This window comes from Diadema setosum, chromosome 15, assembly GCF_964275005.1.
Source record: "Diadema setosum chromosome 15, eeDiaSeto1, whole genome shotgun sequence".
In the NCBI taxonomy this organism is placed as follows: domain Eukaryota; kingdom Metazoa; phylum Echinodermata; class Echinoidea; order Diadematoida; family Diadematidae; genus Diadema; species Diadema setosum.
Window position 1 is genome coordinate 23,781,817 of NC_092699.1, and position 14,325 is coordinate 23,796,141.

General features: G+C 39.7%; 1 protein-coding gene across 1 annotated transcript in view; it reads left to right on the plus strand.

Moving 5' to 3' along the window:
• LOC140238800 (forkhead box protein J3-like) overlaps window positions 1–12,623 on the plus strand; it is a 45,847-nt gene extending 33,224 nt beyond the window's left edge. The window contains exons 5-9 of the mRNA XM_072318697.1: window positions 1,716–1,851; window positions 5,805–6,038; window positions 6,491–6,592; window positions 8,278–8,424; window positions 11,465–12,623. Coding sequence (XP_072174798.1) covers window positions 1,716–1,851; window positions 5,805–6,038; window positions 6,491–6,592; window positions 8,278–8,424; window positions 11,465–11,766 — 921 coding nt within the window. The 3' untranslated portion in view covers window positions 11,767–12,623. The remainder of the gene's footprint in view (window positions 1–1,715; window positions 1,852–5,804; window positions 6,039–6,490; window positions 6,593–8,277; window positions 8,425–11,464) is intronic.
• Window positions 12,624–14,325: the final 1,702 nt, after the last annotated feature.

The following is a 14,325-nucleotide window of genomic DNA, read 5'->3' on the forward strand; positions in this document are numbered from 1 at the left end:
AGAGTAATTGCGCACTTATATTGGCATTTGTGTCCATTTGCGAAAACATCTCGCGAAAATGTCTGTGATCTCCTCATTCGCGAAAATATCTGTACGTGAGAAAAGTAGCTTGTACAGTGCATGCTGAGCTCAGATTGAAACTGAAGAGAAAAGAGCTCTGCCCTTCATATTGCATCCTATACTAAAGTTTTAGCCGTCTAGCTCTATAGCAAGGAGAGAAGAACACATAAGGACCCCTTTGCTTATAAGTGTCGCTCTACTTTTAAGTACATCAGAAAGGTCCTGTGGGACCCAGTTGACAATTAGTCGGCAGCCGAGTTAAAGGTCACCTTGGCACAACCTTTATAGGCTGCACCGACTGGCCAAAACAAGAGTTGACATCGGCAAATTTAGATTAAATTGTTTAATTACCTTTTCCTCCTCTTGCGAAGCATCGTGTCTGATCACACCTTATCTTGGGTGGGCTTTTTATGATCCTTGGATTATTGGATGGGGGGATGGCAGAAAGACAGGAGAAGAAGGTAGGGGACAAGCAAGAGATATGATAAAGGTCAATTGCTGTAGATTAGCTAAAAACAGACAGGGATGAAGTTTGGAAGAGTTTGATATGAATAGATCAGTAGATTACTGTATGTGTCAAAAGTGTATAGGTTAGATCCTTTAAGAAACCGACTGATAACATTTCAATAGGTGTTAGTTTTTGGTTGTTGTTTTCTGTTGAATGATTGTTATAATAGTAGAAGCCTGCAAGAATAGTTTTTTATGTGTTCAATATTTGTGAAGGCCATGGTTTTGTTTTTGATTTATTCTTATGATTAATATTACTGCACAGTGGGATAATATTACATAATTTCCTTTCTTGAGGAAATATATGTTGGAGATACCTGTTACTTCTGTTGTGACTTCACTTTGACTTGCGATATGTTACCTTGGCTGTGTCAAGCTTTGTAAAGCTTTTTGTTGTTGTTGCTTTTCTTGTGTAGCCACATATAGTACAATATTTATTAAAATGGGTTGAATTGTACCCCTTGATCCAGGAAAATATAACTTGTACCCCAACATAGGAACCTAGGAGTGAGTCTGCATCGAGCTTGAAATTCAATAAATCATTTAATGGGGATGGCTAGTAACTGATCAGTGGGAATCAGTGGGAATGCTGGGGGATGATTGTTCCAATTCTTTTGGGATTCATTTAAGAGTACATATATCTATTGTTGTGTGGAAATGATTTGCTTCAGAATGGTCTCATATTCAAGTAATGTGTAGTTCAATGTTTCCAGGCTAGCATTCCTGTACCGTGACGGGGCAGTAAACTGCACATTACTTGAATATGAGACTGTTCTGAAGCAAATAATTTTCACACAACAGTACTCTTAAATGAATATCACGAGAATTGGAACAATCATCCTCCAGCATTCCCACTGATTCCGACTGATCAGTTACTAACCATCCCCCTTAAACATCAAGTCGAAAAACATGCCAGATAACTTAATGTGACAGAATGTTTCAAGCTATGTTGATAAAAGTACAGTATATTTAGATATTTGGTGTACATGTTGATTTGATATGACAGTACTTCTCTGAGTCAATTATGGACTGTTTGCTTTTACTAATAATACATTATTTGCCATGTCAGAAATGCAGTCAAATATATGTCTTCCATGTACCTGGTAATTTCTTTTTATTTCATTGTCTTATGTCATTACTTTTTGCAGTTTGCCTCACCACCACACCATCAGCTGTCAAATTCTGGGGACCACAGGTTATTTGAGTCCAACCCCAACATAGAAGACCTCAGCGCCTCTTTCAAGAGCCTGTACAAGAAAGTATTTGAGAACCCACAAGGTACTGGTGAGTTTGCCGTGCCTTGTGCACAGCCCTTCCCCGTGGAATTAAAAAAAAAAAAAAAAACAGCTTGCAGCCACACACTGAACCAGCCACTGCAACCACCACCACCACCACCACCACCACCACCTCTACCACCTCCACCTCCACCAGACCACCAAAATCCCGGTGTCCCCTGCCCCCACATGACCAAACAACCATTTCCCTTATGTTTGGGATTGTGCAGGTTTGTTGAATGTAGGGGAAAGGAATATTGAGTGGTTGTGTATGTATGGGTATCATGACCTTTGGAATCTGAACATGTCTGTATTGTTCATCAAATAATACTACCAGATGCACTATGTTTTGTTTTGTCCATCCACCTGTCAAGTGATACATCCATCTGTCTATCTGTCTGTCTGTATTGATCCTGCCCTTTCACCACACTATTTCTAGAATTCTTGCAGGCACTCTTAATTGATACTTATGGTATAATAATATATTGTGACATCACATCACAATTAGTGTTTTCATCTCTGCCTTTAAATCTTGAGTTGCTATTTGACCTCATGATAATTAGCAACTTCAGACACTGAACATCTATTCCACCGGCCAACAAGAGTTATATATAATAAAAGTTGGCATTTGATTTATGTTTCCTTTTACTCAGAACAGCATTGTGCTAATGTCACAGTATCATGACAGTGCCTCAGTCATATTGACAACTGCCCCCACCCCACCCCACCCCCATTTTAGTAAAAGTATAAGATTAGAAATACAGTGTTGACATCACAGGGCCCAAAGGTATCAGGTATGTTCACATACACGTGTAATATCAAAAATAGATCCAAAGTTTTCAATGATATTTTCTTTAGCACTTTTTGTACTATTAGTAAAGATAGAATATGCAGTTTTGTGTGGTAGCATCCTTCTCGTTTTCAACTAACAGTAGGAAGGAAAAACCACCAAAGGACAGTGAAAGTAGCGCCTGCCTGTAGTGCTCTTCCTGAGATTGTGATGAGCGTGTGTACATTCTATTGGTGTGTTTTTGTGTGTGTCTTCCTAATGCAGAATGCTGAATGATAAATGTAAAGGGCTCCAGCCTTAACATGAATTAGACATGTATATTGAACCCTGCACTTACCACCTTTTAGCATTATGATTTTACATGCTCCTTTTTGGAAAATTAAATCCCCCATATATTTTTGCACCCCACCCCCTAGGAAACTGCAGTACCATGCTTCTAGTATGTTTGTTAAGGATAATGGTGAGGCAGTAGCTCTTACAGCACTGTGATGTAGAACATTGTCACTATGCTTTGCCTGTATTCCCAGTGCAAAGAGCCCTGGCGCTGAAGAATTATGTGTTTCATGCAGAGTAGAGATTTCCTGGAATTGGAGAGTGAATAATACACCTCATGTTTGTAGCCATCTTGGGTATGATTAATATCAATCAAACAGAGGGCAGAGCAGGTCTTACAGGCTTCATCACATCACTAGCAACAGTTAACACCTAAAGAAGAGAATAGAAAGTAAAAGAAAAGAATAGACTAACTAGTAAAGCAAGCTGCACTCATTTTCCTTTGCCTTCTGTCACCCAATCCATCACAGCAGTAGAAATATAATTTGTCAGTCCCTGCACATGTACAATTGAGTCTGCCTCATAGCGAGTGATTCCTTGTGACTGCTGTCCCACTTGGCCTGGTGACAGTTGGAGTGTGTTACATGTGAAGCCAAAGGGGCAGTGTAAGGGGACAGTTGTCCATCCTAATTATACTTTATAGCCAAATGGGGGGAATAAGAAAAGTACAAGTGACAGAACATAGACAGTGCAAGTGTACTTTAATACGATGTTGTTCTTGGTCACATGCGCTGGATGGTGATACAATCAGCTGTATTTCAAGCAGTCAGGTAATTTTTCTCACTGTAAGGGGACAGGTGTCAGTCCTAAGTAAGTACACATAGCCAAACTTGGGGATAAGAAGACAGTGTAAGTGTACTTTAATATGCAACGTTGTTCTTGGTAGCACGCAAAAGGTGGTGATTTTATCAGCAGTATTTCTGGCATTTAGGTATTTTTTCCCCCTTGCTGTAGAGAGAGAAAATGGCAAAGATAGAGAAAGAGAGATTAATAGATACGTGGAGATATAAACAGAGTGCGGAAGGAGACTGTGGCTTGACGTAATTCTGGGAGACGCGCATGTAGAGGGATGCTCCTATGTAAAATTGATAAGACGCCCCCTGAAAGAAATTGATTCTTTCCTCGATCAGAATCGCAGTCCCGATTTTGATCGTGTCTGGAAGGCCTTCACTCCCACCGGGAGGGAATCGGATGGCAGGGAGAGAGAGAAGAGGATGAGGAGAAAGAAAGAACATGAAAGACAGACAGATATGCTGTAGAAAGAGAGAACGAGAGAGCTGTGAAAGTGGAGAGGGGGAGGGGGAGGGGAGAGAGTATTGGGGGAAATGTGGAAGGTGACGTACGCGGTAGAAGGTATAACTCAACTGCGATGCCCTGCTCTCAACCTCTCACGTGGTCTTGCTGTGCGAGACTGAACAGTAAACTCCAAGGGATAAACTGCAGTGGGAAAGATACGACCTCAATTATGATGTCACAACAGCCACAGGGTTGTAAATGTCCCAAATAGAACGCACTCAAGGTAAAAATCCTGGAATTACTATATTTTCATGACATGCAAGGAAGTAACACTCTGAGCTGCCGCATTAAAGCAATATGTCATCTTTTAAAGCATGTGATAATAAGAGTATAGAAAACTAAAATTTATCAATAATGTGACGGTTTCTTTTATGAGAAATAAGAAGAAACAACCTAGATTATAACAAAAAGAACTACCTATCGGGAAATATTTTTTGTTGCAAAGCTAGCACCTCAGACTATACAGTTTACAAATTTAGCATATTGTGTTTTTATCATCAATGAAATGGTTGCACTGAAATATCACATGATTTTATGGATGGTATATTGATTGCTTTTGTGTCGAGGTAGTTGTAAGAGGGTAGAAGAAAGGTAAGAGGAAATCTTAGCTGCTGTGGAACAATACCGATGATCTGGATACTGTCCCAGTCATAGAATATTATGGCAAACCAAAGAGGATATGATCTAATTTGTGATGTCAGAAATGTGTCCCCAAAGAGAGAAAGGGTAATAAAAGGGAAGAAGAGAGTACCCTGCTCTTTCTCTCTCTGTCTCTGTCTGTCTGTGTCTGTCTGTCTGTCTGTCTGTCTGTCTTGTCTCTCTGTCTTGTCTCTCTGACATCACATGCCCTTAGTCCCATGTCTGCAGTGGTTTTGACTGATCAATTGATGTCTGTCATCACTGTTAAATGCATGTCATCATTTAAAACTCCCCTTGAGTACATCTGTAACTCCCAGATTTGTGGCAGTCACGAGTGTGATATGGATGTCTGTTGTGTGGTGCAATGGGTGTCTACATGTGTGTATGGTCCTGCTCCCATGCCCTGTACCACCAGAAAATGCTTGCAAGTGATCTGCATGCACGTGTGATATCACTGCAATCACCCATGATGCCTACCATGATCTATGTACCATTCACTTTATGACTTCCGGCTTCAGGCTCTCTGCTCAGTGGCTTCTTGGAAACATACAATATTAATGTCTCTCACAGGCACAATGGTCCTGAAAATTGTAATGTCATGCTGAAATTGATACAAGAAAGGAAAGTCTTTATAAGTATTATTTTTTTTTAAATACCGATGCTGCGATGTCTGCATTTTACATTCACATTCTGGGTTCAGGATAAATCTGTACAGTATAAATGTACAACATATGGTAGTGTTTTTTGTTTTTTTTTCCAATACTTTTCACCCTTGTTCATGCCCTAATCTGCCATCAATAGCTTGGTTATGTTATTTACAATGCCCATAGAGACTCACAAGTTGTTTTTGTTTGTCTCCTATCTTTTATTTTGTGTTGATTGTCTTTCATTTTTCTTGTGCCAAGATGTAGGAGACATCATCGCGCAGTACAAGCAGCAACTGGAACTGCAAAATTCAGGGCAGGGCATGACATTACAACCAGCGTCCTTCACCAGTTCACACAGCAGCATATCATCTCTCAACAACAATCAACACCAGCAACAGCAGCAGCAACACCATCACCAGCAGCAGCAACAGCAACAACATCATCAACAACAACAACAGTTGCAACAGTCGCAATTACAGCTTTCGTTAGGAGGTGAGTTTGACCAAACACTCACATGAAGAAGCTGTGTGATTTCTCTCATTCTAACCCTGTCGACATTCAACAGTTGGCCGTTTCAGTTTCTACTGAGATACTGTATGTCTGATAGATGGAATAACCATGATTTAAAATTTAAGAAAATAAAAACTCATTTCATCTAATTCAGTCATATTACTGTGTTTTCCAAGACAATATTTTTTTTTTCCCCACACACTGAAACATGCAATGGTGGTCGTAGACCGTTGTGTGGTTTTCCGAGAGACACAGCCAGAGATATTTTCGGGGGCTGAAGAGTGAAGCTGTGCAGCCAACACACCAAAGAGTGGAGTAGCATTCTCAGGAAATCATTCTTCTGATGGGTACGTGACTTCTCCTACGTGGGGCCGCCAGTGCTAAGGGGTCGGAATGACATGACATTCTCTTTTCCATTTATTCCCATCTTCCAGCAGGAAATCCAGACTGGCTGAATAATCTAGACCTACTCAAAGAGAGCGTACGGTTTGCGAGTAGCTACAACTGGTCCGACTTGGATCTATCGCAATTTGCAGGTAAGCTCCACCTCCGCCAGTCTTTTAATACCAAAATCTGTTCCCCGCATGAAAAACAAAACCCCAAAAGACAAATTGCTGAAAGTGATTGATAAGTAAGAAGGAAAAGAAAAGCAGAAACGTTGACACTCACTTTTTCCTTTGTTAAATCTTCATGAAATTTGACCTTTCATTGCTCTATTGAAATTATTATATGTTTGATACCATTCTTGAATCGTATTCATTGTGTTATTCTTAGTATGCATTGTATTGTTCTTGGTATTCATTGTATCATATTCTGTTTCTTTATCGGTATTTTCTCTCTTTAAATGTAGTGTGCTATGGTATTGCTGAGAGAGTCATTCAATATCGAAAGTATTTTTTTTTTCAATTGATTCATTCAATCATTATTTATGACGAGTAATGTCAAATGCTCTCAAAATTTCAAGAGCCAAGTAAGTATTAAGGATGTGTCATCTGGATAGGAAGTGAGCTGTAATTCAGAGGATTGATCATGCCCTTGACCCAATCTACATGTATTAACTGGAGTGATTCTCAGAATGATAGCTGTGATAATCCATGATAGCTGCTATTGTTAGGATTGTTATCTTCCTCTTAAAATATTGACATGTGATGATACAAATTCCAAAATTGTTATTTACTAAGTATATTGTTTCGCTATTGCAACAGATTGACTTATTGCCCCATATCAACGTTTCATTTAAGCACCGATTATGCCCATGATTTTTTATCATAGATATCATTAAAGCGTTGAATAATCGGTGCCTTTTTACATTGATAAGGCAATTTGTCAATCAGTTACTATAAAAACAACTTGATGCAACAATTCATTAATATGACTATTAGTTTGCAGTCTGTTGAGACAAAGTCATATTAGGGGTAGGTGATCTGTGCACATATTACCATTGCATGCTAAAGCGGAGTGTGTCAGCAGCTAAGAATTAGATATTCGATAAGTGGAAGGAAATGTTTATTTCTAATGCTGTGGCCTCTGCCATCTAATTTGCTTTGTTTTCTCAAGTGAGTGCTCTGCTGAGTTGAATGCTAGTTGACTTACTAGTAACCTTTACTTTTATCGCCACAGAAATGATTTACTGTGATTGTTCTAATAGTGTCATGAAGTGATATAGTTATTGTCAATAAAACACACACAAAACCCCCAAGTTTGCTCTTACGTGTTGAGTGTGTATCTTGAAGATACCTCTGGACTTCGTACTTTAAAAATCTCAGTGTAGACTTTGACCTGATAAAAGTGCAAGAATATTTCTCTTTGTAAGTCTGTCACTTTGGAAAGGGGGGGGGTAGTATGCAGTCTGACCTGACGCCTGATTTTGCGGTCATTGGACTTTCTATGTTTTGCCACTCATTGCAATTTAATGCAATATAAATAGCATTTCTGTCTTTGACTTGCCCAGACAAAAGACCCAAGTGAGGTATGGCTGATTCCTCTGTCTACCAGCAAAGACCCCCAGTGTAGACATACATTTTCCTGATGCTGCACTTCTGTATAACTTCTGTGGAGAAGTAATTTCTGTACAATGATACCCCTAGGTGTAGCTTCCAGTAACCAATTCAGTGGAAATGTACAAAGCAAACCTGTGGAGACAGAGATGCTACACAGTATGATGTTCAGAGATGAAACTTTGCACTGTACGAATAAACTTCCTGCAACTTCACCGCCACAGGTCTGATGGAGAGCATGAAGCAAGCAGATTCCAAGAACTGGTCGCTGGAGCCGGAGCAGTTTGCTGACCTCGCCGCGTCCCTGAACAGCTTCTTCCAGCAGACAGGGGTCTCGGGACTCCTCAACACAAGTCAGTGCAGTACAGGAGGTAGCTTAGATGTGCTTTGTTGTGCTTTTACTTTCTTGATAATAACCATCTATCCTACCATATGAAATGCCTATCAGCCTATTCATCTTTCTGTGTAACTATCTATATTAATCCATCTTCATCTTTATCTTTTCTATTTATCTTTCTAGTAAATTCTATATATTCATCTCTATAGACATATGCATACAGTGTATATACGTAGGGATTGATAGATGGATAGATATCTCTGTATTTCTCTGTTTTCAACACGCTCATGAGAGAATTAATCTCAGCAAGGAAGATAACTCAGTAATTGCCACATTGTAGATGATAACATCTGGAGATTTGTCTCCGTATGCCGAAAGGGGGTAGGAGTGTAACTGCATTTCAAAAGGATCAGAAATTTTCATGGACAAAATTCAGAAAATATCTCAGTTCTTCATACAGGAGACATGTTAGATAGTGAACGTCATGAAGAACCACTGCTGCAGGCGCTATTTCATATTGTTGTATTTGACATACCCTGAAAGTTTTTTTCATGAATGCTCCTCAATTTGAAATCCTTTCCACAACAAATTGGAAATTTTGGCAAAAAGTACACACAGAAAAAAAAAATGGATCCTGTTGAAAATTTATGAACACATTCAATAGTTGATAGTGAAATGACCTGCTGAGCCAACAAAAGTTATGGCCAATTTTGGATGAATGTACTCCACAGTGATTGTGTGGCCTCTTGAAATCTTAAACAGAAGAGGAAATCAATCTGCCTGGTCCTGTTGAATCTGGCAGCAACTCTCCATGACTTCGTTTCTGTTATCGTTTTGTGATGTACTCGATGAGGGGTAGGGGGAGAAGAATGTGATAGCAAGATTTAGACAAAGATGTAAGAGAATAGAGGCAGGGTAAAGGCAGGATATAGCATCAACAGTTTACATTGACAGGGACTGGAAAAAAAAGAAAGAAGAAGAATAGACTAATTTGCATGAGCTTTGTGAACGCTGCAGTGAAACCTAAAGTGATGGTTTTAAGTTCACATATCTCATAGGATCTTTTGAGTTACTCAAAACATGCTCTAGTCTTCCTGATTTCTGAATAGCTATGTTATTTCCTGTGTAGTACCCTCATTTACTTTCTTGGAAAGGGAAAACCACATTTTTAGTCGTTGGATTTGCTTGTAGGTATTAACCCTTATCTTTATGTTTTGTGAGGACTTCATGCCCTTGATATTTTTTATGTACAATTGTACATGTAGATTGATAGATTTAACCTCCCCCCAAAACAAAAACAAAAACAAAAACAAAAAGATTAGAGAAAGTAATTGTCCAGCAAAATAAGATTGGTGTGAACATTTTATGCTCATATAAGAACTTTACCAATAAATGGAGTAGAAAAACAAGAGGTTGCAGTCAGTCACATGACAGCCACTTTTATTTTCAGATACCCAAGTTCACCAAATCCTGATTTAATTATTGCCATTTGAGTTGAGAGATTCAGAAGTTATTGTGTTATACATATCTTCCCCTCACTGAACTGGCTGATTCTTTGCTTGCATTACTTTCATTCAAAAGTGTGACGTGTTTGATTTTGTGTACTTGGCATTCTGAAGCCTTCAAAGGTACTTTTTAGCCTTAGGGAGGTACTTTGGATGCACTGTCAGCTGGAGACTGTTTCTTTCTAATTAACACTGTGTGGTGTGTGATGATGTATTGCCCTTTTTTGTCTGTCATTCTTCGTGGCTTCAAAGCTGCTGTTTTGACTGTGCAGCCACTGCGGTGCTGATAAGGTCGCTGGAAGGAAATAACTTTGTGAGATGACATTTGGGACGCAGCTTAGTGTTAAGGGGTTGGGAATCGCTCAAATGTCACCGTGGGGGGAGTCTTAATGGGTCGTATTCGATACCATTTACCAAGCAGTTCACAATCATTTGACTGACGCAATCCAATTTTCTTTTTTAAATACATTTTATAATCATCTCCTTTGAATATCACTCAACTTGGTTTGTTGATGAGCTCTAAACAGTCATCCATACATGTTTTCCCCAGACTTCTGTGCTAGCTATACTAACCTGTCTTCGTAGAGTGATGTGAACAAAATTATGCTGTGATGATTAACAGGGCAACACACACTCACATTTGACTACTCTTGTTGAATATCAATATAAATTTGATTATGGTGTCATTTGTATATTACATGATGGCTGTAGAAACACCCAGCCTCATGACTGGATTTAATACTAATCAATAGCCTCCATTCACGGCTTTTATAAATCATTGTGTGGGGTTGTTTGCTCTCTTCCACTTCTGTTTGGAATAGTTGCATTTTGATCATCAAATTTTAGTGCTGTGTAGAGCTACATACTGGATATTCTTGCTCACCTTTATGAGTGGACTATTTATAGACTTCTATTTAATGTGTGTCCTATGGTTGCTGGTTGATGTGTCTACTTTTTAACATTTGGAAATGCTAGAAAGTATTCTATTGTATCATAAGACATTGGCTGATAATGACACATATCATGTTTTGTTTGAAGTACCACTTATACTGTAGTCTGGCGCTAAAAGTTCATCCATGAGAAAGAAAACATTGAAAATGCATATTTTATTGGTCATAGCAGTTGTGAAAATTAGCTTTCAGTTTCACTATATAAAGTCAACTACAGAATTTGACCATTTATGAGACTATTTATGAGTTTGTGGATCCACACTGTATGAAAAAGTAATTTGATTTCTGTGTAGCTCAAGAGTTCTTGCCGTGCTTTCACAAGCAATGCCGGAATATGTATGAATTTGAATGTTATGATCAGATCAATTGCTGGTACAGACGTATCCTGCTTGTTTGTGATGCAGTTATATAGCATGGAATACACATTGGCTGAAATGTGTCATATCAGTATTGTCATGAATGTACAATTATGAAATGCAGTTTGCTAAATGTGTTTTGAATTTGTGCTCCTGTTTTTTCCTCCATGCCAGTATTGTCATGAATGTACAATTATGAAATGCAGTTTGTTAAATGTGTTTTGAATTTTTGCTCCTATTTTTTCCTCCATACCCCACCCCAGGCAACAGTGCATTCTCCGACAGCCCCCACAGTAGCATCTCCAACTCGACGGCTGGTGGGGGTGGTGGCTCCCTCCTCGGCTCGCCTCAGCTGCTCAGCCCCAACAGCAGCCACCAGTCCCTGGGGGCGCACTCCCCCATGGGCATGGCCAACCACCACCAGGTCAGCCCCCGCATGATGCCACAGTCCATCTCGCCCAACCCCCACATGCAGCGGCAGGTGCAGCCGACCATCACCACCCGCGTCACCGACTTTGGCGATGACGAGATAGAAGACACGTTCCCGTGGGACACGATCGCGTAGTCACCCCTCTCACACTTCGCGCCATGTCTTGTTCTGTCCTTTTTCTTTTTGCCTGTAAACTGTCACAGAAAAGGGGAAACCCCGACCTTCCCTTCTGACCTTAGCATAGAGAGAAAGTGTGCAGAGTGTGTGCAAGTATCTCATCTTAGAATACGATTTGCAGTGTAGTGTGGTCAGTGAAGAGCGTAGGGCTACTCCATTCCCGCTGCAAGCCAGAACTGAAATTTGCCAGGGTGAGAGCAGTCACAATGCTTTCAGGGAAAAGTGCAAGGGGGCTCGATAAGAGAAATTCTGATGATCATCCAGCGTGGGTCTGCTTCCAACCACCAGGGTGAAACTTTGGCTAAGCTGGCTCGTTCCTCCACCTAACGTTGGTCACAGGCAGACACTCCCATGGCCAGCTCTGTGGGATGATGCGTGGTCAAGCTCCCCTTCATTCACCGTTGGCCTGGGAAGGGGTGTTTTAACGGGAGAAAGTGAGCGATTGTGAAAAGTAGGCAAAGTTTGATGGGGGTGTGACATCGTCCCGCATGCCAGTCCACCGAGACTTGAGGAAAATTTGGTCCCTTACACATGATGCCCTCTTAAAGCGTGTAGAAGCTATGCTTCATATTCGAGGGCAAAATGAACCAACCAAGTCTGTGCAAGAGGAAAGTGCATTGGGTCATGTTGGCAGCACTAGGCACGTAGATCTTTGCTTGCATCCTGTGAGCAGTTGCACATCTGTGAAATGTAGAAAGTGGTCTGTCACAATTAAATGTCCATCCACAGAGTGTGAGCTTGTGATTCCATAGGCACTCAAGTATGCAGGCCTATCCTACAAACAGTTTTCCAAGTTTGAAAAGCCAAGGAATGTTGGACTTCTGCATGGGAATCTAACTATGGGACAATCCCAGAGTAGGTCAGTGTTGTTGTTGTTTTTTTCTCCAACATTTATGTCACCTCAGCTGGCAAGAACCAAGTGGAATTATCCCCAGTGTGTACCATCTGGTCCTAGCTGTGCAGATGTTGAGGACTATAAAGGCGCTCTAGTGTTGTGAAGTGTGATAGGGAGTAGCAATAGTGGACTTAGTCTGTATCCACCTTTCTCTGTGTTATGTTCTCTTCACTCATATACCTGTACATATGTGCATATGTATATATACACAATATAAATATATTCTGTTGGAGTGCTTGTGTGTGAGTTTGTGGGCGAGAGTAAGCGTGGTATTACACTTATGGCATGTGAACCAAAAAAAAAAAAAAAGTTATGGTTCTTTCTGTAACATTTAATTTTATGTGGGAAATAAACCAAAAGAAAAAGAGAGAGAGAGAGAGAAACTTATAACACTCTTAAATCTATTTTTCTAGCAGATACAAGAAAATGCAGTGTGGGTGGTGGATTTCCAGTTGAAAAATGTTATCAGATCCATTTCATCTTTCTTTTCACTTTTCCTCGGCTGATATGATGTGTATGTGATTTCCAATCTCAATCACAGTTGTGACATATAGTATATCAATGAACGAAAATGCATTCTGGGGCATACCGATGAGAATACGTGTCTTGCTTACATTCATTCAGTATGTGAATCACGAGGGAATCTCTCAAACATGGACTCATCAAGTCATATGTAGGCTCAGATTTGTCAACCGTTCTGTGCCAGGGACTTTTGGACAGTGTGTGTAATTATTCTGAAATGCTGCGGGATTTTCTGTGCCATGTGGCACTCTAAACACACGAAGGATTTAAATAATGATGATAATGATAATAATAATAATATGAATTTATATTGCGCTAAATCCACTCTGTAGAGTGATCAAAGTGCATACATACTATTATTACGTCGGTCTGTGGATACATTGAAGTGAAGTATCAGACTTTTGCATCAACATCACACAGTTTGGAGACTCCAATACAAGAATCAAAATGTCCGTTTACTCTGAAAATGGCAAACTTTAGACTTCAACCAGTTGTTTTGTTTTGTTTTTGTAATGAATTATCAACATAATTGGCAAAAAAAAAAATAATGATAATGGCAGTGTGTTACAGTAATTCTCATCACACAGGGTGTGCATTGTGTCAGCTGCGGGATTACTGTTTGATCTGAAGCATTAATTGACATTTTGATATTCTATTGCAGACTTTGAGACATAAATGTTTCTTTTTTTTTTATAGTTCATCGAATTATTGAATAATTGGTCAATTTATTCAGTGCTGTTGGTTTTGTTGCGAGCTTAGAGGGAATTCTCTTTTGACTTTCAGTGTTCTGGTATTGACAGTATTGTTAGTTGGGCTTCTTTGCTTTGCTGAAGTCATTTAGGCACACGTGTAATTCATGTGTGCACCGCCAACACTTTCTGAAATTTCCTGACATGAAACGGCTATGCAATGATAGAAAAGTATCAACTAGACTTTGAGAATACAAGTTTTGCGAGTGTGAATTTTTCAACACATGTGACTAATTGGGATAAGGAAGCAGTGGAATACCGTGTTTTGATTATAGCAATTTGGCTAGGTCAAAAGAGAAAGAAGAAAAGATAAGAATAAGAAGCTACAAGTAGAGATGGGGATAGAATGTG